Here is a 25,561-nt window from a genome sequence, read left to right as displayed (position 1 = left end):
ACTTAGACAGCTGCTTACCTCCGCAACCAAAATCTTGAAATATCGTCAGACAAATGTGCACTGGTGTCATTCACTCTCAAGCCAATGACACATTATGCCATCTCTATAAATGGTCAGGTTATTTCTTGTGAGAAGACGCACAGATTTCTGGGCATAATCATTGACAAAGTTCTCCCATGGAGCACGCACGTTACCTACTTGAAACAGCACCTGACAGCGATCTCCCAGCTTTTCAAGTTTATGGGCGGAATGACTTGGGGAATCTCAGTGCATGTAATGTTGGAATTGTACAGAGCTCTTTTTCTGTGCTTTTTGAGATACAGTTTGCCCGTACTGACCAACACTTGCAGGACAAATCTTCGTGCTCTAGAGGCTATTCAAGCTCGGGCTCCTCGAGTTTGCCTTGGTTTGCCTAAATGCGCATCAACAGTGGCGACTATTGCGGTTGCCCGAGATTCACGTGGAGAAACACACATTACAGTACAAGTGCTGAGAGTGCGGATTAGGCACTTTGCCCGTGCTCTTTCCCATCACCTTGCAGCACTACCGTCAGAAAGGCGACAGGCATCATTTTGTACTATGATTTCGTATAATTACACCCGCATTCCATTAGGGTTCATCCCCGCAACTAAGCAATCGATTCCTCCATGGTGTTTGGCTCGACCAGCGGTGCACCTCACCGTACCAGGAATCAGGAAAAAATCTTAGCTGTCATCACGTGCCCTTAAACAGCTAACGCTGTTCCTTTTGCACGGGAGGTACGCCGACGACGTACATATTTATACAGATGGATCAGCAACTCTCCAGTGTTTCTCTGGAGCTGTAGTTTTCCCAGCGAGAGCCACCCCCATGAGTTTCAAGACCTGTCACACCACGACTTCGACGGCTGCCGGACTTACAGCTATTCGTGCGGAACTTCGTCTCGTCAGCCAAAAACAACCACGAAGATGGCCCATATTCAGTGACTTGAAGGCATCTCTGCAGTATTTACTATCATCCCTGCAGCGTGGACCACGCAAAAAACTGGTATTCAAGATTATAGAGCTAATCCATACCTTGGCTCAGCAAGGACACTGCGTCACATTTAAGTGGCTTCCAAGTCACTGCAGCGTCATAGGCATCGAGCACGCCGATAGCGCTGCTCGGTGGGCTCTTCAAGGCAACAAAGAAGAGTCTATGCCGTTATCAAGGACATATGCCGCTAGAAAATTTCGAATGCTCACCCGTGACATGACATTGTCCGTGTGGAAAACACGAAGTTTTCAAAGCAACCGACTGCACCACCTTGACTCTTCTGCTCGCCTCCCAGCTGGTCTCTCCGGACGTGAAGGTACCCTGCTTTATCGAATATGGCTAGGAGTAGCCTTTACGAAGTCTTCTGCTTTCAGAATTGGATGGGCCGACGATGCCTCGTGTGATGACTGTGGTAGCGAGGAGACTCTTCAACGCCTTCTCTGTGACTGTCCTCGCTACAATTTACAGAGACGATCGCTCGCAAGCGCGATAGCACGCTTGGACCAAAATCCGTTTACAGAAGAAACCATTTTAGAATGCCGACATCGCAACGGAAGGCGACGAGAGCTTTGGTGCAGTTTTTAAAAACTACAAAATTGGTCAAGCGGCTGTAGCTTGAACTGAAGTTTGCGGTGCTACAGTGCTACTGTGCTGTGCAGTGATTGTATGCGGTGAGAGTGACCAACTCTGATTGTGTACCTGTGCTCACTTTCTTTCTCTATCTCTACTTTCCTATCACGTTACCTCCTCATCCCTTCTCTCCCCAGCGTAGGGTAGCAAACCGGACCTTCCCCTCTGGTTAACCTCCCTGCCTTACCCTTTTCTTATGTCTCTATGAGAAAGGTTCCTGCGGAATAAGTAATAAATGTAAACATTCGGCAGATCCTGATTGGGTACAACTGATTAAAGAGCGAAGAAAACTGCACCCCAAATTGATTTTCATTTTAAAAACCCGGCGTTTCGAAGGTCGACCGGATGCTTCTTGAGTGGTTTGAATTGAATTCTAGGGTTTTACGTGCCAAAACCACGATTTCATCATGAGGCGCACCGTAGTGAGGGACTCATGATTAATTTTTACCACCTGCGGTTCTTTAACGTGCCCCTATTGCACAGCACACGGGAGGTTTTGCATTTCGACCCCATTGAAAAGCGGCCGCCATAGCCGGGATTTGATCCCGCGACCTCGTGCTTAGCAGCGCAATACCTTAGCCGCTATAAGCCACCACGGCGGGTGTTCACAGAATTTCGAGTGACGCAGTCAAGCTGTATATTTATAATATGCAACAAAATTATTATATCTTCAGACAAGTTTTTCCTTCATATTATGAGGAACAGCATGACCTTCATTTATTTTTCTTTATGTAAACAGCACTTACCCTCGCCAAGCTTAACAACGTACTTTATGCAAGCATGGACACATACATTCATTTTCTTATTTTCAAATAATGATTAATTCATATAGTTTTACAAGTAATAGAGTATTACTGCCAGTGAATTCTTGAACAGTTTTGCAAAATCCTTGTAATAGTAGGCGTCACCTGGACAAATCTGTGAACACCGGTTATGTTCCCCCTCAGTATTCCCCCCGGAAATGCGAAAACTTTATCACATTACATCAAAGGTTCCTATTGCTTTGTGTATAGAACAAAGTGGCTTACTATTAAAGGGAACAGTCAAATATGCGGCTCCCATTTTGATGGTGCTCTAGCTTTAAGTGCGTGCTGAAACTTTTTCAATGCGCTGCACAGGTGTGTAGAAGTGTGCCAGTGCCGCCAACCACAAGCCACTTCCTGCACAGCCAAGCAACTCTACATTTGCGAGAAGGAAAAATCGCATATGCTTCATAATCATGTGTTTTCTTTAACAGTGCACAGCACTGCAGACAAAAAAAGAGCATGTCCACCTACCACGCAGAGGTAGCACGAAAACTACAGGCTTTGCACTTGCATAATATAGAAACCCCTAAATTCGGAGAGTAGTGGACTCGCACAAACCCGACAGAGTCAAGGTAAATTGTAGCGCCGCAACTTAACTGCTGCTCCAATGTTTTGCTTTTATTTAACTGTAAGTAATCTGAAATAGGTTTTCCATCACCTCTTATCTTGCTATGATGCATGTGAGCCATAAGCCACCCACACTACAACCAAGCACGCTTCCCCTGACAAAGTAACAGGGCGGCAAAAGGAGCACATCGCGGAACACAATGTTACAGCAAGAAACACACGCGCCGTCTGTGTCTTTCTGTTTCCCCGTCTTCCGCGCTGTGTATGTTTTGCAATAAATTACCAACTCGCCCAAGCTTGTACACTGATCGGCAAGGCGGTAATGATTTCGGGCTCCTTAGAATATAGCACTGCACGGGCCTGATTTATCGGCCCGGGACCAGGCCGGCCCCGCTATATGAAACATGGGCGTATATGACCAAGCCCAGCCCGGGTCCGCCACGGGCCTGGACCGGGCGTTCATTACTAAGCTTAGCCAGAGCCCTCGTGTGGATGACCAGGCCCGGAGGGGGTACGCTGGAGGAAATTTGTCGGTGAATATTATTATTAGTGTTGCCTGGCCCTGTTTAGCGGGTGATCAAACGAAAAATGTGTTTCTTGAAAAGTGTTGCTTCACCCGCGGTGGTAGCTTAGCGGTGAAGCTGTTGTGCCGGTAAGCTCTGGGACGTGGGTTTGATTCCAGCCCACGGCGGCTGCATTTCGATGGGGGCGAAATGCAAAAACACCCGTGTACTTAGATTTAGGTGCACGTTAAAGAACTCTAGGTGGTCGAAATTAATACGGTCCTCGCTACAGCACGCCTAGTAATCATATCGTGGTTTTGGCCCGTAAATGTAAGCGATGTAAATGTAATGTTGCTTTTACGGCATATGAAAAATCATTACAATAAAAGTGAAGTGACAGTAAAACATTAGCAAACAGTTTTTCAAAAGAAAGTGTAAATCTAGCTTGAAAAAGCGGATAGAAGCAAATCCAGGGCAATCTATTTAATGCTCTTGTCTGCACTTTACTTTGAAAACAATAATGACTACACAAATTTTGAAAAGAGGCTCTTGATTAATAATTTGTTGCAGCAAGATAGAAAGCTTAAGGTTATCTTGAGGAACTGCAAGAAAAGCAGCTGAAACATAAATCATTCCTATTCTAACGAAAACGTAATCACGAAGTACAGTATAAATGATATTATCAAGCTGTCACACGCCATGCTTCAGGCTATCCCAAATAAAAGCTTGATTCCTTTTTTCTAAATGCGTAAGCATTCTTTGCCTACCAACGAGGAAACCTGTCCGTCCGTGCATCTGGCCGTCCGTCACGTAAGATGATCGCTTTCAAGATAGGGTGTGCTGGAGCGAACCAATTTACCTATGTGCTGCCTCTCGCTTCAACGCAAACTAAGCGGCGTCCCCATCACAGCTTGCTTTTAAGATAGGGCGCGCGCGTCTCGCTTCAACGCGAATTAAGTGGCGAGAACACGGCGCACACGAGGCTATCAGCACTCGTGGCACTCTGTCCCCATCGCAGATCACTTTCAGGATAGGGCCCATGCGGCCGCGCCATACGCAGCAGCCGCCGGAGTATAGGTGATAATGGTTCACAGTGGTTCGACATGGATGGATAAGTCGGTAAAGAGCGATAACGGCTTATAATAATCGGAACATCATCAACGCAGCTGGCGCCCCTACCTGCAGGAGTTTGCTTGCGTCATCAATTCACCTTGCGCCGTGGTCCGCCGCAGTTAATGTCGCCGCAGTGCTATCGTTTATACTTTGCATTTTTGAGAACGTTGCGATTTTGTGAAGCTCTACTCTTTGCAGCTTTATTTCAAGAAACTCTAGCATGCTCGACTTGAGCTTGCACATTTCTGGTGAGTCTGTTGAAGTAGCAGTAATGTGCTTCTTCAGTTTTGTGTAGTACATCAACACCAGGGGCAGCGTTACTACTTTGTCCTGCTCGAGGTTTTTGCTGGCCTCCTTGAAGGGCTCCGAGAATCCGACGACCTCTGGCAACACGGTCTTATTTACGTTTTTTCAAGAGTATATTGCCCCTTGAATCCAGGCTATTCTCTGTCGTATCGTACTGCGTTAGCAATGACTTGGTCATGGCGAGCTTCCAATTCCACCACGTGCATATCACCTGGCACACTCCGTGTGGTAGCTGGCTTGTAAGTCCGCTCTTTTTTGAAAAAGTCACGACAGCCTTCCATTTTTGCAGCTGTTCCAAAAGGTCGGGCAGCTCCAGATCAAAGTACCCGTCATCGAACGCGTTTCGAAGCGCGGTGTTGAAGAGGTGAGCACAACATTTCATTGTGGCATACGGACGCAGCGCGTTATGTTGGCACCCTGGTCTGTCCCGAACACCAGCATGCCTTCATCAATCCCCAACTTCGCGCTTCTTCGTAGGACCTATTTACGGATGCTCTCTCCAATTTTTCTCTCGGGGGTAAAGTCGCTAGTCAACAGAACAAGGTTCCTCGGTTTCCATTTTTCACTCACGGAATGGACCTTACACTGATATAGGCCACTTTCTTGTAGTGGTCGGTCCACATGTAAAGGGTCGTTGAGTAGCGAGCTTCCTTCATCATGGACTGGTCTGCACGTCAACAACATCCAGGAAATGTTTCGAAACCTGGCTTTTTTTCTCGCTTGGAGACAAGCTTCATCTTCCCAGAAGCGAGCTTATCTCATAAATCAGCTGCATTCATGGTGCCATGTGTAAAGGAAACAAATCATGAACTTTATTGTTACGCGCTATTCCCGCGCACTGAAGCACGCATCCTGCCGAGCATGGAAGAATGCGCCAGAAAGACGGTGAAGACGATGATCAGAGTAGCACTCGTGTTGTTGTTCTGCCATCTTGCCTGCAGCCATCTCTCTCTGTATATGTTTTGTAAACATAATTTCCTATCCCTTTTGGCTACGCTCAGACCCGTGGCACCTTGGTGGAGGTGGGGGATAATAGTGCATAACACCGCAATATAGAACGCCGCTCACCATCTCAATAAAAGAATAAGCGCGCTCTGACGAGCAATGATAGCAGAGCCAAAGCCCCCCCCCCCCCTTTTTTTTTTTTCTTTTTCAGTAGTGGCGACGTTGGTCGTATGTTACACACGGAGTTGTTCTTCGCAGGAGATTCTATATGGGTGGTCCGCGCTCGACGCATGCTCCGCCTAGCCGGTTGTCACCTAGCAACGGATGCCGTCTCTTTTATTCTACGCGCTTCTTCCTTCGCGCGCCCGTTGCTTATTACTGGTCACGGGTGCGGAGCTAGCAAAATCTCACTGTGGTCGCCGTAAGGAGGCAAAGCCTCCGTTTTCCGAATGGTGATATTTTCGCGCGCTTGCGCTTTCGGATGGTTGAGGCGTGCAATTTGAGGAAGACAGTTCCGCAAATACACGCACGAATACACGCAAAGTGCCTCGAGCGGCCAGTCATGCGGCAATTTTGCGTGTATTCGCGGGCTTCTTTCACGCTCGGAAAAACACATTTATGTAGCCCGTATTGAGCAATACAAAGCTGTATGGGGAGATTTTCATGTTGCTCTACAATGTTTTCATTGACACTTTTCATCTAATTATTATATCTGAGAAGTTGAAAATGATTTATGACTAATTATGCACTCAGGCGGAATGCAAAAAAATAATCTATCTCCAAGCGACCCCAAACAACACAACATATCTTAAATTTGGTGCATGATAGTTGGGACACCCAGTACAGATTAGTAATCCACGTAACAGAATAAGTTAACTTATCTTTATTTACTTATCTTAAATAGCTAACGCAATAGAGAAGTTGGGTGCCCGAACTCTACATTATCGAGCCAGACGATGAAATTTTGAATGCACGAGTTCTTGGAGGAGATAGACGAATAATGATTTCACCTTGGCGAGATCAAATTGCGCGGGGAAAAGAGAGCGTATAACGTCTATCTTGTTGCCCCACCTCTTTCATCAGGCTGCCCCCGTCACCACACGGTTCCGCGAGCCTTTGCCTCGCGTTCAGTCAGATTTTGCACTTTTTGGTCGTGTGGCTGAGCGCCGGCTGGGCAGTTTGACTCCAGTGGTGGCTAGCATTGGCAGCGAATTACTTGCTGCGCGGCCGAAGCGGAGCATGACGCAGTGATTGTACAGACGTCTTGGTTTGGGGCGTCAGAGGTATCACGATGCCGTACTACCCTTTCACTCTGGAAGGACTCCTTGAACAAAGCTTCCCGCCTCGAATTATGAAATTAACCGCCGTGAGTCAACACACGTACAGGCTCGCATACACACGCATGCATGGATATATGCGAGGTCTATCAGGTAACTTCAAATAAAAAAAGTGACAGTGTAGCCCGAAATACAAATCATTGATTGCTATAGCGAAGGAGGATCCCACATCTCGCCGTTCCCAGCCCATGTAGATGGCTCAGTTAAGCCGCTCGGATGTAATCCTAACGAGCAGGCCCACGGGATATCGCACCATTTCACGTACCACATTTTCGCGGGTAGCCAGGCTCGGAACGAGGTTAACATCCACAAAGATCCATTATGTACTTTCCACGAAATTGTTTACCAATATCGTCTGGCCAGGAGGACATTTACACCACCACCCCTCCCCCACCCCAAATTGAAAAAAAAAAAAAACTCAGTCTAGCACAGTTAGACTTCTGCAAAGCCGTTCGTATCCCATTCCTCGGTCCCTTAACAGAATCCACCCTGACCACTCATAGTAATGCCCCAAATGTGGCCATAACTCATTCTCCTTTGATCACATGCTCTGGTTGTGCCCAGCCCTAACGCCTCTCCACCCATCACGAAACAGCAATGGGAGGCATCCTCAAAAGCAGCAATCTTCACATTAAACTCCACGGTGTCCAGAGGACCCACGACATCGCGGCGGTACTTCGTCTCCCGGTCCCATCGTGGGAGGAGCCACCGACTTGATTTGCGGGAGCCTTCGGCTCACCTAGATCTCAGTTGCTCAGGACTCGAATAAGTTCTTGTCATGTCGTGTATCGGCCAGTTCTCCAGCGATGTATGAAAAAAAAGAAAGGCCACAAGACGTTCTGCGCGGCTCTGTGGTGGGCCAACATGGGAAGCGACAGCAGGGCCCCTTTTTCTGCTTCTAAGAGAATGAAAGGTTTTTACGCTTTTTATGCAGTTGTTATGTAGCGAATAGCCGCTAACCATATCGAAACGGTTGTAAGACGAAAGGACGGATATTCCGTACGCGGTACATTTCTCTGTGGCGTGCAAATACATTGAAGTTACCTATCGACACCAGGTCCTGAGTCGAGTGAGTGCTAGCTGACCCGCTGACAGAAATTGCGTTTCGTTATATCTCGGTGACTGCTGTTGGCTTTATGCAATAAAAACTGATAACTTATCATTGCTGGAGATACTTAAATGCTCGCTGCACGGGCGAGGGGGTTAAGTTAGAGAATATTTTGCTTGTCTGCTCTTGGTTAAACATTGCAATTTGCCTAGAGCTTCACATGGTGCGGAAACCAAATGAAGGAGCCCTGCGGTAGTGCAGAAAGCACTGCAAGCGCCGTTTTCTTCGCGTTTTGTGCTACGGTGCTGGGTGCATTTTACGTTATACAGCAAAATCTTCTCGCAAAAAAACGAGAAAAAATACCTGCTTGTCTGTTCTTCTTTATCGAATATTCATCTGCGATGTGCGACGTTCCCGGTTGTTAACTGAGAACTAAGGGAGACGAGCAGATTTTGTTCAGAACGCACGAATTTACCTTCTTGTCAAGTCGCGCTGGCGCGCAACGCGGACGCAGGTGCTTACGTCGGCGCTTAGCGAGCCACGCTCTCTGCTGCTTCCGCGAACTAGTGCTCTCCCTGTGCAAAACAAATTTTTCTAGAGTAGGATGTCTTCAACGCACATCACCAGCTATGGGACTTGACTTTGGTGTCATGGTGCTTCGCTGCACACACAATGCTCACCCTCGTCCTCTCTTCCTCTTTTTATCCCCCTTTCCCTTACCCCTTGTGTAGAGTAGCAAACTGGACGTTCATCTGGTTGACCTCCCTGCCTTTCCTCTCTTCGCTTTCTCTCTCTCTCTCGCTAGAATAGGAAATGCGCTTAGTCCGCTGACCAATGGCTTACAACTTTTGGAAGATCGTCTTCCAGTAGTAGGCATTCTGCAGAACTAGGAAGACAAAGCGTATACAAAACGGTTGAACGAACTAATCCGTCAGTGCCTTATTGAAAAGTGAATAAGAAATTTAGGGATCAAGATAATTTAGCCGTAAGAAACTGATCAGTGTTTTCAGCAGCTGTTGAGAAAGCAGCCTTACCAAACCTGTTACTTTACTATCGTAGCAGTTAAAATAAGAATTTAGATTGTTAAATTCTTGTGCCATATTTTTAGCATAAATCCCCTAACAAAATATCACAGTTGACGTACATGAATTCAAAGCACTGTTTTGCGGAAACAGTACTGAACTTTCTTCCTGCAATTGCATCGTGTGTAAGCATAAAACTTACTACTTCCATTTTTTTCCAGACCACAGCTCCAGCACGGACAACTTCACCTCGTCTGTGTTTTGGTATGCGAAATGTGCGGTCTTCAGCCTTTCAGCCGGTATCGCTTAATGATATTTTTTTCATGAGTATTCACAGATAAGTGTTCCGACCAACAATTGGCGTTGGTGGGATTGTCTCATGCAAAGCAATAAAAAGAAGACTTGCTATTCAGAAATTGTAAGAAGTGTTACTTCTATGCGCCTACAGAATGTGCAGTTTGTACTGTAGATGCAAGATAGTCACGTCTACAATACTCTTTTGTGGATTTAATCTCTTGCTGTACAAAAGTTGCTAATAGAATTGCAAAATAAAGCACATTTCACTGCCGGTCATTGCCCTGCCGAAACGCAGTAACCACGCGCTATGGGATGCTGGCTCACGTATCAAAACGGAATAGGGAAACATATTTGCAACCACAGATGCTCTGCTGGCGTTTATTCAATACATGAACAACAAACGTAAAAGGAAATAGTCTTAGCAAAAAAAGAGGCTGAAAATGAAAGCGGCTACAGCAGTCCAGACTGTAGCAGCAAACGAAACTCGAGCTAGTTTCCTCTTGCGTCTGCCGAGGAAATCGCACACTCGTCGAGCGCATTGCAGGCAAGCTGGATGACCGTCTCCCCCTCGTGCATCAGCGAAACCGTTGCCATAACAGCAGGCTTATTTTTAATTTTTTTTCCCAGAAGCATGGCCTATCAAGCACCAGGGGAGAAAGTGGCGCTTGTGACGCAATTCGCGTTTACCTGGGGGTATAGCAGCTGACATAGCTGTGGCACAGGCAGCTGACCGTGAAACGTTTAGTCGACAAGCAGCGTACGTCGACACGGAAAGCAACATGACAGGTCATCAGATATGATGAGATGCGCATGCGCACTGGAGCTCGAGCGCTACTCTCGGCAGGCGGCACCGCTCCGAAAGGTAGCGTGTCGATGCAGTTTCTCACGCGCTCCCGTGGTCAGCATACTTTTGCTCGCAGTTTTACGTTGCCACAAAAACTGGATCGGTTGTTTTTGAGCCCCCTCTACAGCGTAACAAAGTACATTTAGCCATAAGGTGAATATCAAAATATTAATTAATAATTATTAGTTCTATAACTAGTTAGGCGGAATGTAAAAACTACTCCCAAGAGCGCCACATGACGGCAAACAATGTGTTGTTGCTTTCACCAAGCAGTGCGGTTTGCCGCTTTTTTAAAACTCTTGGCTGATGCTACGTGAAACACCCGGCATAGTTTTATACTTTATTTTCCTGTCTGTTAATGGCCGATGGGCCGAGTCGGCACTACACGTTGTAATAATACAACATTTTTCACACATAATGAAGAGCTTGGCGCCTTTTCAATTTTCGAACACTGTTTTCAAACAATCACTAAACAATAAACACAAAGGGAACTCACATTCGTAATATTGTGAAATAAATATGTAATCGGCAAAGAACGGTGAACTAGAAGTGTTTTTGCAATCGCGTCATTGGACGAACAGATCAGAAACTCGGGCAGAATGGATGGGTCTTAATCGTACATATACATGTGTGTAAAACCGCACACTCGTTAGTTTTGCAACACAAAATACGGAAACACAGCGGTGAAAAAAAGTACACCCCAGTTAAGCGCACCACGCGCAGCTTGGCGTAAGAGGTTCCAGTCTCGGACAAGCTTTCTATTGGACCGAATTTCCAGCGCGAGATCTGTCAAAATACAATTGTAGCTGTAAAACCGCAGGCGCCTGAGATACCTTCACATATAATACGTTCACTTCTTCTTAGCATTTTTAAGAGCGAAGCTGTTTAAGCCAGCCGTAATTTGTGGAGCGTGCCCAGAAACTGCCGCGCCGTAGCTATGGCAATCCGGAGGAGAAGGAGGAGACCGCGTGCGGACGCGGTCTCTTCCTCGCCAGCTACCTGCCTTCCCGACCTCCGCCTCTCTTCTCTCCGCGGCGTTTTATTAGCCAGGAGAAAAAAAAAAGGCGAAAGCTTGCACTAGGCCGCGCAAAGCTCAAGACAGCGAAGCTGGTCGATTGATATCGAGCGGCTAGCCTCCATCGCGGTCTGCGTCGGCAAGCAGCAGCGTTCTTGGCACTGTGCCAACCTTGGTTAGCCTACTTGCGTTTGAGGCTTGCCAGGAGCGCTGTCGCTCGTAGGCGCCGGTGCGTCCAGCGCTAGTCACGCCAAATGTCATGAAAGGGAAAGTAACTCCGAAAATGATCGCTCGAGCATACCTTCCTACATGCATAGTTAAGGTAAACCAAATTAAGACCTAGCAGCAACCAAGTTAGTACCTAGCAGTAGCAGCCACTAAGTTTCGCCGTGCCTAAGCTTTGCGCGACCGAGTACAATCTTCCCGTTTTTTCAATTAGGTCACTAAACGTAACGCGCAGTGAGTTCCCTACCACATGCTGCAAAGTGAAGACGCGATCGCATGGCGGCGTATTACAAAACCATACCACATGGGAGGGAAATAAGATCAAAGAGCTCATAGAGCTAGTATTGCTAGTATAGATTTATTGCTTTATTATTTCTGCCAACCATACTGTTTGTGTTTGCTAATTGTCAATGTGTTGTATGTAAACTAAATATTGTATTAATTGTTATCGTTATATTGTAAGACAACCATGTACATGCCCTTCTGTTATGATCCCTGATGGGATCGACAGTATATATAAATAAATAAATAAATAAATAAATAAATAAATAAATAAATAAATAAATAACAACGTATCAGATATGCAAGTGAAAATCAAACCTGCAACTCACCTGAGAACCAAGGACCCGTGTATGCATTATAAACCCGCCGTACATTCCCGCCAGAAAATAATCAGTCAAGCATTAAGCAATCAAGCTTTTTGGAAGGACATTATTAGTTTTTTTTTTTCAAATTCAGTTAAAGTTAATATGCTACACGCCATTGTTGGGCTGTGAAGATGTCCTTCTGCAGCAACTCACAGTAATGCCCGCCTTTAATCATGCTGAACTATTCATTTTAAGCAAGGCACTCTTTAGGTGTAAACAGACTTGATAAAGATCACTTGTGGTAGACATATCAGTAGTGTCTCATCAGCTGAGTTACTCGAGTAAATGGAAACTGCTCAAAGGATAAATGGTACAGTAGTATTCGAGCGAAATAATACAACTTCTTCATTACATTTTAATTATTATAGTTAAGCGCATGTTTCAACTGAAAAATTGGAGCCGAGCAGTAGCGAAGTCATAGTCATCCGGCAGAAATTATGAGCTGAGCTGTTTTATTTTATTTGTGCAACTGCAAGGTTTGCCCACGAGGCAAAGCAAAAAGAGGACTTCGGGAAATACTCCCGCGAAGGCTGTAAAGAAATCCATTGATTTTACAATTAACGCTTATAAGTACTCCAACTTCAGCAGCGCTGAGAAGTGCTAACTAAAATACGCTGGATTACATATACGCATTTTTGTAGCGTTAGCTACACTGGCCTAGCCAAGCCCGTTTCGCGCGGCACATCAAGAGCCGTGCTGCGCATGCGCAAGGATCAGTGATGTCACACGGCTTGCGCACCGGAGCTCTACCGGAGCCACCGGAGCCGGCACCTCTCGCGCACTCCGCCGCCGCCGCGCGCGACTCCAACGCCGCCGGTCCGCGCATTCCAGAGGAGTGACGTCGTAGCCGTGGTAGACGCACTGGCGCCGGCGCGCGCTCGCTGTGCAGTGGCCGTATGACACTGCGCTGGAGCCGCTGCGCTTCTGACTGGCGTTTGCCAGTGTGGTATAGCCATGGAGAAGGAGAGCGCAAATGCTGCTCAACAGCGCAGAAGAACGGAGAAGCTTGACTCATCGGATCCCGAAGTAGTTGCCTGGCAATTAGCGGTTGAGCGTAGGAGACAACCAGGAAAGCTAAGAATAATCAGCTGAACCTTTGCTAACGCTACGTATATCCTGGCATAGCCGTGCTAGGCCACTGCAACTTTTTTTTTCCTTTTTCAGAAAAAGAGAAAGACAGTGAATGAGAAAATTATTGCACAGGAGAGAGAACATAGACAACAGTATGAGGCGAAGGTCTTCTGAAGTCATTGTGGCAGTTTGGGGCTTGCTAGTATGCGATTACTAAGAAAAGCATTGTTTAGCACAAGCCCATAGGAAAAGAAGGCAGGATACATTAAACAGAACACTAACATCAAACAGCATTTTATTCTTGAAAACAGTTATTTGGACAATTCAGGGACTACACGGGACTTGCATACTTGCATCACCGTCTAGGAAATTCATTCTTTTTACCGCTCGAGAACACTCCTCCGAGGAGTGCTCAGACACTCTGATCCAAGTTTCACAATCATATCAGCTTCAACAATTTCGTGTCATCTGGTCACTGTTTTAACTTACAATGGTGTACATGTAATAAATGACGGCTTACAACCACTGATTTTACAATTATATGCCAACCAGCCAGCGCGTGCCTTTGTAAAATAATTTGCATGTTATCTGAGACGGTCATTCATGCAACCACCCGATGACCTATATGCGGCTTCGCACACTACAGCAGCATCACACACAAGACATTGCAGATACAGCCAATGAACTGCACTTGTGTTTCTTATTACACAACGTTTTTGTACTGCCAATGCTTCTGAAATGGGAAAGCTTACCAAGTTTACAAGGTACAAAAAAAAAAAAACTTTAGATTTGGGTCGCTCAGCGATCTTCACACTGCGGGGATACTTATGTATATAAAAAGTAACTGCAACGTTTTTCTTCTGCTTGTCTGACTGGGGCTGCGCAAGACGTTTTGAGGAACGCAATACCTAAACACTGGCTCTCCAACTGCTGTTTCAACATGCATACGATAGCCGGCATCAGACAAATTCTTAGATTAGTCTTGTGGGATAGTGGTCATCGTGTGTGCACAAGAAGTTACAAGTGCATTGTGAAAGCAACTGTTTTCAACCCCTCTTAACGAGCTTAGATTACCCAGAGTGAAAGGGGTGGAGAGATTAGTTGCCACGTGGCTGATACCGCAAGCAATTCTTGTCAGTGTGAAAGAACAGAGGCTATATTTAAAAACCTAATGACGTCATCTACGGGTGACTCATGGTTTAACGAAATATGATAGAATGAGTCTGAAGAAATACATGATATTGAAAACCCGTGGTTACGTCTCGTCGGAGTTATAATCACTTACAATGAGGCAATCACCAACGCATATAATTTTTTAAACATTCAAGGTGGCCAAACGAACAAAGCCTGTTTTGGTCACCTTTTCTAAAAATGTGTAGCTTAAGAAAGGGGCAATGCGTGAATCGATGCGAATTCCATCCCTCTGAATTTAAGGTGACATATTCCGTAAAATAAACGTCCATTTTACACAAAACGACAGAATATCTCGCACACTACTGACATAAATTGCGGTATTCTCTTGAAAATTGACACTGCCTGCGATGCTCTTCAATGCATTCTTCTACAGCAGAGAGTAAAAGATTCAGCGGGATAGAATATTATAGATCTTTAACGTCGGCAGAAAATGTGCACAAGCTTTTTTTCGCAACACGACATTATAAAACCTAAAACAACCTTCGAACTTCGGATGACAAACGAATCTTCAATTGCTACATGCTACAAATTTTCCTGCAAGTCGACAGGAATCAAGTTCCGCAAGGTAGCGAGTTCTGAAACGATGACTTTAAACGTTAGCTCAGGTTCATGCATCTTTTCGTGTAAGTCACGACAAGACGCATCTATAAACGCAAGACAGCATCTCAGGTTTGTAAATCAAGTCGTGGCCTTAAATTAGAACGTATTTTTGAATATGTTCGTTTGAGGTTGTTTGATGCAGATTATCTTATATATTATTCATACAGCAGTTGCTGAGTCAGTTCTTGCTAGAATGCGTTGCTCAGAAAATTCTGCGCAGCCCCAATCAGGCAAGCAGAAGGTATATACAAAAGAGCTAACATATGATTATATACCTCAGATTTAATATACCTAATATATACATCAGATTTTGTTACTTAATTCAAAGCAGTTATATTTTATATGCATAACATTTTTCACAGCCGGAAGATGATAGCTGAACGATCTAAACCTAAAGTTGTTTTTTCTTCGCTTTGTAAACTTGGTAAGCTTTCGCATTTTAGGAGCCGTGGTAGTACAAAATGTTCGTAATAAGAAACACAAAGGGTAGTTCATCGGCCATATCTGTGGAGACGTCTACGTGATACCGATTGTGTGGAAAGCAGTATATAGGTGAGACGGGTCGCTGCACCAATGGCCATCTCAGGGAACCTGCACACAGTGGGCTTCTTCGATTTTCGGAGTTCTGGCAGCCCGCTGGCAGCCAGACGGCAGCTAGCTAGTTAGTGATAGGAAGTCACGAGAGCTGGGATCCCAAGACAACCCCGAGCTGCCCGAACTTTGCAAAATCGAACGCAGGGACAGGGCTGGCCACGGGATAAATGTAAACCTGCTACCAACATGGCAGCGACCGGCGTGGGCGGCGCACGCGCGGCGTAGTCGGCCCATTTCTGCGTTGTCACCGTGAAAATATACAGCTGTATTCGGGAAAACCATCACTTTTGCGAGATTTCGCGCGACTGGGAATCTCACTTTGCACAGCGTACCAAACGGCCTGCGACTAGTCCGATGCCAAGACGCAAAATCGCACGTAAATAATCGCGAAAAGGCGGTCGCTCGAGAATGCCTCGAAGAGGTCGGCCACCGGCAACATTTGGAAGTCATTTGACAAGACACGAAAAAGAGGGTACGTCATTACGCGTGAAATTTCGTACCGATCGATCGACATGCTTGAATTCGATTTCAGAAACTTTGTTTCGGTTGATAGTGCTCCTTTAAATTCTGCTCCTGTGCTGAAGGAGCTGGGGCTGCGGTTGGCGCATGAAAATACACGCCACCATGTGACCAGCGAAAAACTTTATCGTGAGAGCAATAATTAACCTAATATACGTGTGGCCACTATTCATCTCAACCAGTGCATTCCTTTAACATCAACGGCGGTTTCGAGCTGCCACCCAAGCATACGACGGATAGACGGAGCGAACCTGGGCTAGCTACGATGCCTTCGCTATATAACTGCAGAAAAAAGATATCGCCGCATATACGCGAGCTATGTGAAAAGGGATACCACTAGAGAAAGATGAACTCAAAAGGCACCGCGATGTGTGGGAATTGAGCGTCTACAACTTCGCCAACAACTTGCGCGGAACACGATGAAAATACCATGCAAGCATAATCGACAGCGCCTACGGTGACAGCACGCGCGCGCTACCGTTCGACGCAAGCCAGGAGCGAGGTAAAAGTCCTGAAGCGCCCGCGCTGCCATGCGCGCTGCAATCCGTGGAGTCCCCACAAAGATGGCGGCGAGCGCTCATTGCCTCTTTTTGTCGTCTGCTAGCGAGAGAACTTCCAGAGAGCAGCCAGAACAAAATCGTCCTGGCAGGTTCTGGCAGCCCGCGTGTAGCCAGAAGTGCAAAATCGAAGAAGCCCAGTGTTAAAACACACGTCATGACTGGATGGCGCACCATTGTAAAACTGTGGCGTAAGGCGCCCTTTATGGCTCGTATACCATTGTAAATAAGGACCGCGCAAAGGTGACACGTGAAATTATTGAAGCCGATATGTTTGTAAGACTTGGGTGAGATTGTGAGATCACCGTTTCTGTGTTTCTGAGCAATAAAGAGTTTTAATTTTTTAGAAGATGATACAAGAAAGCATGTCCAGCGTTATCGCTGATTTGTATAGATCACTACTTTCAAGGAAATAAATGCTTTGGAACATAGCTTTCTTTTGTGTGGATACTTTTGTTCTTTCTCTTATGTACTTACACTAAACAAAATTTTCTTTGTAGTGTTGTGAAGATAGCTAAATGACAAAGATGGCGCACCGGCAACTATCTTAAGGCTCAGTGTTCTTATGTTCGACGCTTCAACAGTAGAAAAATTTAGATTAGGGGATGTAAACAGATTCAGCATCACCTTGCGTCCCCTATTCTAAAACTCTCTATTCTAGCACTCATGCTGCGTTTTCCCCTCTGTAATAAAACCAGCTTAGTTGAAGGTGGGCTGTTAATTTTTTGCCTTGAGTATGTGTCTATTTGCTGGCTTTTCGGTTGGTCAGATGTGTACGTACCAGTTGGGCCAGCAAGAAACTCTGCTGAGCCAAGCTGTGAGGAACTTTATCCTACATTTAATTTATTAACATATGAAGTGAGACTGCATGGCTAATTCAACTTTAGAAACAACGGTCATTAGTGAAAGCTTTAACGTTTTTCTCGTCTTGTTTTTCAGAGTCGAAGTCGAACACGCACTGCATTGGCCTAACACGTACGTGTAAGATTACGCTCTCCATTTCAGAAATTACTCAGTGTTCCTGTGCTTCGAAGTTGTCGAAGTTATCCTCCGCCGCGACCGTTTTTCTTTTCGGCCTACCACCTGCTAGCGTCCTGGTTACCTGAGTTTGAAGAGCCATTTCATCGCTTAGATGACGCTGCCGTGTTCGATCAACGAGAAAAAAATGAACTACGAAGTTTTACGGCGCATAAACTCGTGTGGATGGACTTTGTATAGTATCGTGCCCCGTTCTGGTGGGCGTCATTTTTCTTTATTACGTGTTTTTTTCATATACAGGCAGTGCAAAATTGACAGAATACACGAATGGATGTTTAGGTAAATCTACCACAACCGTGTTCTTCTAACTGCTTTGATTGCCCAAAAGAGTTAACTCTGTAATGACCAAACGCAGTTCCACTTCAAGGAAAATTATAACTTCTTTTGCTCATTCATTTCTGGCGATTGAGAGTACAATACTCTTCGAAAGCTTTAATGAAATGTGTCGTAAGCCTTACCCGCGTAAAATAATTAACTATTTAACCAGCAATTCGCCTGATAAAGCCAACAATGAAATCCGACTCCAGCGTACCGAAATTGCTACTGTATGCTATACGTTGAGTTTCCCGTACTTAAATGAGAATTTTGAGGTATCAAACTCATCGTAGCATAAATAATACGTTGGGAATTGCAGCTGACATGCCTGTACCCCCAATTTCTTTCACGCCTAGGGCAGTTGTCGATATTGTGTCGTCGCCGTCGGGCTCTCTTCTCGTTCTCGCCGCGGTATGAATAGAAACTGGCCTTTGCGCAACACCGGGATTCGAACTTTCACACATGCGACAACGTGCCGATTTGCATTACACGCGCTGCGGCTTTCGGCATGCCACACGGACTCTCAGAATGTTTGCGGGCGCCTACGCATCTATTATGGCGGCCACAACAGGCAACACTGTAGCGCACAACGATTACATTCGGCGCATCGCACACATTGTATTTGCTTGTGATGCGCGCGTCTCATGAAGTTCTTCGTGATAGGATCGCTGTGAGCGCTGTGAGAGCCTGCTGATGCCGCAGTAAATGAGTGGAGAACCCAAGAAATTGGTAAATTCTGATGATTCTTGATGTCATCTTGCTTTGATATGAACCATCTAACTATTCCTACTGAACATTTCCCGCTGCGCAACCTGCGCCCAGCAGACCTATAGGAAGTAATGCCTTCAGAGTTAAAAAGGACTTGACAGAAATGGCTGTTGAATTGTCAAAAGCATGAACACTGGATACTATACGCTGTGTGTATAGTACTGATGGCGATTGTTTACCACGTATTTGATATGACTAAAATGAAATCATAAATCTTGCATGATTATTTAGTACCAGGTGCCTGTAAGTCTTCCAACCCAAGGCGTTTGACATAATGGCCGGAAGGAGAGACAGAACAGAGGTTTCGATTAATCCAATGTGACTTACTCTGCTCCACGGTGGGAGGCGTGTCCACAGGGCAGCACACTTTGTTGCCCCTTCCGCAGCGGGACCCAGCGATGTCATCGGCGCCATTGAACTGGTACACACAGCGACTCAACGGCTCACAGACTCCTGCCAGACCTGTGGCTGTTTGGCATACTGAGCTCTGCACTTCCTCGGAGTCGTTCTGATCACCGTTCTGAGGACCTTGCCCTCTTCCACGACCTCGACCTCGAAACTGCCCTCTGCCACGGAACTCTCCTCGGCCTCGTCCTCTACCACGACCTCTGCCTTCTCCTGCACTCATTAAGAGCAAATTATTTGAAAGTGGGCAATGAAGATGCTTCATTTTTGTAAACGCCCGACGGTATGGCACAAACAAAGAGGGGATGGGGGAGGGGGGGGGGGGAGAGAAGCTACATTGCCAACGAGCACTCGTTCGGGTTAGACACTAAACAGATTGGTGAGGGCCATGCAACGCGATTTTTATTTGCCACCAACTTAACAATTTGCTGAATCGATGACTGCGCCTAATCTACGTTATGCCTTCTTTTTTTCCTCAACATTTCATATTGGTTTCGTCGGTAGCTGCTATGACCCGACGATTATGATTACTTTGGCACGTTGTATCGATAGACAAATGCAGAGCTCGGAAAAACGTAAAAACTAACGCTCTCGGCGAGGTCAACAATCTGCCCAGTATGCTTTTAGTTAGGGTAATTTGCCTCCTAACCAAGTTTAAAGCTAAGAAATAAAAGAACAATGTTCCATTTAGACAAGAAATACTAGAACAAAAATTAGCATATAGGGCCAACTGAGCATAGCACCTTTTTTCTTTTGTGTAAAAGCTTCTTCATCAAAGTAAATGTACAACTTATAGTGATTGCCGCCCTTTGAAATGCCCCCGTGAAATATAATTATAACATTACCATGTGAGCGCGGAGAAAAAAAACTTATGTCAGTTTGCAAGTGCACTCTATGATTAAACACAGGCTTGGTTTTTTGTTAGTACATGCTGAAGTACAATATTAATTCCCGAAAGACAATAGAGATACTTTAAATTTACTACCACTTACTACTCAAAGATTAGAACCTAGACACCAAGTTGGCAATTTATAGTAATGACAGCTCAGTCGACAAACAAAGTGGTTTAGAACGCCAAGCCATGACGCTGATTCAGCGTTCTGACTTGCTGTTCTCGAACATCGAAGCAATGCAAATCATTATGCGGCTGAACTTTCTCAGTTTAAAGCCACCTATTTTTCTTGCAAAAGAAGAGAGTTGCCGCAAAAAGCAGCTGGACATCAGCAACTCGACCGGGCGGCAGCCACAATACTTGGCAGCGAGTAACATTTGTAATTTACAGACGGCCTTAGCAAAGAGACTTCCACAAACAAATTTTTAAGACAACGGTGCAAACACATTAAAACTTAGAAGCTATCACTGCTTAGAAATGCTAACGCAATTGAATGAACGAAGAAACCGAAATACAACAGTACAGGTATCAGTGCAGCACGGAATTACAGGAACTAGTCGCTTGAAAGTGTTTTAGGGCAGACAAAAAACATCAGTACAAGTTTTTTAATACTGTTCAGAAGCACCGGAAGATTTCTTTTGTGTCATGTGTTGCCATTGCACGTGTACGCCATTTGTCTGGAAAATGGGTGTTGTAAAAAGCAGTATTCTTTTCCAAATTTGAAAGGCCACTAACAAAACAATTGTTTCGCTTTGTAGCAAAACGAATATACCTAATTAGATGACATTCGCAACATACGTTACCCCTACTTATTCGATAACCATTAAACAGTTTGTTTCGTGAGAGTTTTTTTCAATTATTTTTTTCCATAGTAATAGCCTATGTAATATCGCCAAGGCAGTCGTTCCTCACACAAAATGACCGTAATTCGGATACACATAGTGTTTCTAAATATACCGGCACCCTCCCAATTTTTTTTTCGGGGCGTCTATATGATAATGCCGTTTCAGATTACTCTAAAAGTGCATGCGAAATACTTTCAATGTTTCGACTACGCCCATTTCGTGAAAAAAAAAAATAAATACTCTTCCTATAAAATGCTGCCATGAACACATATTGTTCTGCACCTTATCACGCGGTAGCAGGGTACATGTTAACTGAGGAACTAAAGATGAATAGTGCTCTTTATATCAAATAATGCTCCCACGTGTCGTGATGTTTACTATGCCAATGCGCTCGTTATTACTGTTACACAAAATTTAAGAACGTGCCGCCAGGATAGGCGAGTTAGTAGGTATATATCAATCGTTATTCATGGATGCCGATTCTATACTACCGAGAGAAAAAAAAAAAAGACTACGCTCGGACATATATGATATTTGCAGTCATTGCCATAAGCATGCATGATGGCATTAGAACGTTGGTTAATAGAGAAAAAAACAGCAGATATTATAGTGAAAGTCATACCTCTTCCCCTCTGCGCCAGAGATAGGTCAGCCAGAAGAAGTATGGCAAAAAAGGCGGAAAGGTGGACAATCCGCATTTTGGTGGCTGCAAAGAATGGAACAGAATGGAGATCTGACTCAGGCGTCAAGTCGCGATGATGAAGTCACTCCCGGCGTGGTCCTATGCCGCTAGAGTGCCGAGCAAGGGCTGTCGCTTCCTCTCGATAAGCATTCGGGTCATGGCGTTTAAGCCATCGCGACGCGCCTTCGTGAGCTCAGCCTACGCGCAAAGAAGAGAGTGCCACGCTCTTACTACTCCGGGAAGGCGTCGGGAAGATTACTCCGGGAAGATTATTTTTTGCATTCTGCCTAATTACATAATTAGTCATAATTATTATTCAACTGTCTCGAAATATAAGATGTATACATTGAGAAAAGCTATAAACATCTGTTCTACGAGCACATACTGGGCTCACTTTATGAAACTGAAGCCTATACCTCATTTGATTAACCGAAATAGTAAGGCAAGCAGCTCACAATGTAATAGCTTGTTTGTGGAGAGCGCTACCCTGTGCCTTCCCTTCTTTTTTTCTTATGTGTGTGTGACGGAACTACGTCATTTAGAAGCTACCAAGGCACAGCCAGAACGGATATATACAATGAAAATCAGTGTTGGTCAGGAACACAGGGTCGCAATGAACTATAAAGATAACTTGCACGAGCCCGTCCCCACTACGAATTATTTGGTCTTGCAGCGCATCTCACAAAGAAGTAAGCAAAACCCCTACACTATAGCTACTAAACTAACCTCCGAAGTTTAAAATAAAAGCTGCATTATATCGTTACACCAAATCGCCCAACGTCTATCAAGGTTTGCATGACTAAGGCTACAGTGATTGGAATTGGCGCGGAACCTGTCCATGATCCTCGAAGCCGTAGAATTGAAAAACGAAATACAAGAAGCTCACCTGTGGAATTGCACGTAGGCAAACAGCGCTTGAGGGCCGCGACTAGCTCTTAAGACATTCTGACAACTCAGTTCCCCACTGAATGCAAAAAGGTGATGACAGATTCAACAATCGTTACTGGAAAGTCACGTATATTTCCCGAATAATAATAAGGACAACTCCTCAGCTGGACAACCCCCGTCTGCCAAAGTTGACGAGACGGCCGTAGGCGTCAAGGAAAAGCCATCACCCGCCACTCCTACGCACTGCGAGCTTCGCGGTTTCTCCACCGGGTCTCTTCGCTTTCTCTCGCAATGTGGGGGAAAAAAATCTTTCGTCTCCGGTTACGCCTGCACCCCCCGCGCGCGCTAGCAAAATAAATAGCGACAAAAGCCAAGAGATGTAGAAAGAGTGCGTTCTTTCACATTCTCTCCTATGCCACCGGTGCCGCGTATGCGTACGTCGGAGCCTCGCTCGCAAATGATTCCAGGAAAGACGATGGCAAAGTTGCGAAATGGACAAAGTGACTGCATTTATTGAAGGTCCCGAGGTCTGCCCCGCCGCTTCACCTTGCACGCGTTGCGCGTCCGCATCGCCTTCCCTCTCATTAATGTTTATTTTGCCTTGACCGCCGTCGCGCATTTGGTGTTTGTGCCGAAGCGACTAGAGAAATGTAGGTCTCGACTGCGCCGCTAACGGTCAAGGACTTGCGGCTGCACAGACTGTTAGTGGCGCAATTCTTTCGAGTAATGAAGTCCTCCCAGAGTTAGGCACTCAATGTTCGTTCGGCCGGCACGTTCTGGATGGCGGTCAGGGTGCGCAACATTGGTCTCGCGATTGCTTTGACGCATCGCGGGCCCGGTCAGAGTGGGGCACTCCGAAATATAGCTATAACGACTTAAACCTTCGTCGAAAAACAAGTTTCCCAATTCATGAGTGAAATCTACGGTACCTATAATTATTTTAATAACATTACAGGGCGTCTCAGCGTAGCGCATTCGTGATCACTAAGAAGTACATTGAGCAATACATTCGTGAAAAGTACATTTTGGGGAAAAACCGTTTGCTGCTTAGCATCCTAGATGTCTCAAATGGTACCATTTATCTTTATTAGTACTAAACGAGTGAGTAATTCTGGGAGGAAAAAAGAAAAATCTGCTTAAAAGATGAAGGGGGTGGGGCGAGAAGAGACTACACTAGAGGAGGTGATCCCTCAAAGAGCTTAATATATGTGCATTGTACCGAGTGCCCTTTCAGCAAAAATGCTCACAGTATTGTTTACACATTTCCCCCCTTATATGGAAACTGAATCGTCAGCGTCAGTATTAATTATGGTCTACTCGCTAAAATACACACACAGTCGCTATCCAACCGTTGTAATTCCAATGAATGACTCTGAGTGTTGCTTGACGAGGCCTATCATGACAAAAAGACGCTTACGTCACATAGGATTGGCTATGGTACTGTTGACAACGTATACAGTGCCGTTCACGAACTTATTTTGATCGATTTGGGAGCCTTATTTTCAAGACCCGACGTTTGCCCACGTCTGATTCGAAAGATTATCTTTTCGATTGATAGTAGAGGAGAAAATATAAAAGACTCATTGCATGCTATTTTTTGTTTATTTATTTACTGGGTCTATAGCACTGAAGAGACGCGGACAACAAAAGAAAAACAAGGACAATACGCTCTAATTTTTGACCACGCCGCGTAAGCGCACAGTCTGAGGAATAGTACTGCAGGAACTAGCCCAAAAGTGCGTACTCCTGAATTCCGTTTACTTGCTGAAAATGCTACCAGACATATATTTCTTCAACTGCAAGGGTAAATTACCGCTATGATTTGTCTTATTATTTTTCAACGACGCTTGTACCTTGTGCATGTCTGATGAAACAGCAAGGGCCAACTGTCACACAGCATTATCAAGGCCTTTGTTATAAAGAGAAGGCTGCAGTGTAAAAGTCACTTGTGTTATTCTTCTCGACTAAATGATTTTAGATCCCAGTGCTTCCATCTCGCCAAGGAGCTTCCATCGGCGTCACCTAAGCTTCGTTATTCCGTGCACTGATTCCCGCCTTCCTATTACATTTTCCAACTATAGACTCTTTAGCTACGAATCAGTGCCAACTGGCTCGAGTTCAGACTTTTTTAAATTATAATTTTCCCAGCTACACAGTATTCCCGTTTTGCTCCTTCGTAATTCTATCTGATAAACTCGCTCTCTTCCCTTCGTCTCTAGGCTGGCAAGCAACTCCATGGAGGGCTTCTTCCAAAAAAGCGCATTTTTCTCGCCTCCCCCTTTCGGTAAAGTTTTTCCCGCTTTTCACTTTCTGCTTAACTTTGTGAGTCTTCATATGTGCTGCCATTGTCCACTTGCGGCAGAATGCAAAAGCGAATTTGCCTACCGAGCAAGTCTGCACTTTACGGAACTCCTGGCGGTCAGATTTATTCCGGAGCGCTGCCACTATATATAACGCCATATAACGCCACTATATATAGCATACGAAACCTGTCATTTTCAACCCACATGATAGACTTTTCCCATCAATCATGCTCATTTGTCGTTGTTCTGCTGCGCAAACACCGAAGGAGCGGTTGCGAAGAGTTCTGCTGCATTTCTGTATTCCTTGTATGTTTTCCTTGACTGTACCTGGAGTTTATTTTGCCGAGCGAAGTAAACTTTCAGATGCCCTCTGCACTCAGTAGTAGTAGTGATTTATTAATGAAAATGACGCCTATTTCTGCTGTACAATAGGGAGCACGGCGCAGCGTCAGGGGAAGGGGAATTAGGAGATAAAGAGGTGAGGAAGGGAAGAGAATGAGAAGCAGCAGTTGTCTCATCCGATCATGGAGGAGGCCGGTGATGAAGGCGATGGCCTGCTGGGGGCGAGCGC

General features: G+C 45.3%; 1 protein-coding gene across 1 annotated transcript in view; it reads right to left on the bottom strand.

The window, feature by feature from the left end:
- The window catches only part of LOC119437676 (chorion peroxidase-like), a 101,464-nt gene extending 78,642 nt beyond the window's left edge, over positions 1-22,822 (bottom strand). Inside the window, exons 1-3 of the mRNA XM_037704665.2 lie at positions 22,686-22,822; positions 21,740-21,823; positions 19,303-19,593 (exon numbers count right to left, since the gene is read on the bottom strand). Coding sequence (XP_037560593.1) covers positions 19,303-19,593; positions 21,740-21,815 — 367 coding nt within the window. The 5' untranslated portion in view covers positions 21,816-21,823; positions 22,686-22,822. The remainder of the gene's footprint in view (positions 1-19,302; positions 19,594-21,739; positions 21,824-22,685) is intronic.
- Between the last annotated feature and the right edge of the window lie 2,739 nt (positions 22,823-25,561).

Source organism: Dermacentor silvarum, chromosome 1, assembly GCF_013339745.2.
Source record: "Dermacentor silvarum isolate Dsil-2018 chromosome 1, BIME_Dsil_1.4, whole genome shotgun sequence".
NCBI classification, from domain to species: Eukaryota; Metazoa; Arthropoda; class Arachnida; order Ixodida; family Ixodidae; genus Dermacentor; species Dermacentor silvarum.
Note: the sequence above shows the minus strand (reverse complement) of the source record. Positions and strands in the feature narration are given on the sequence as shown.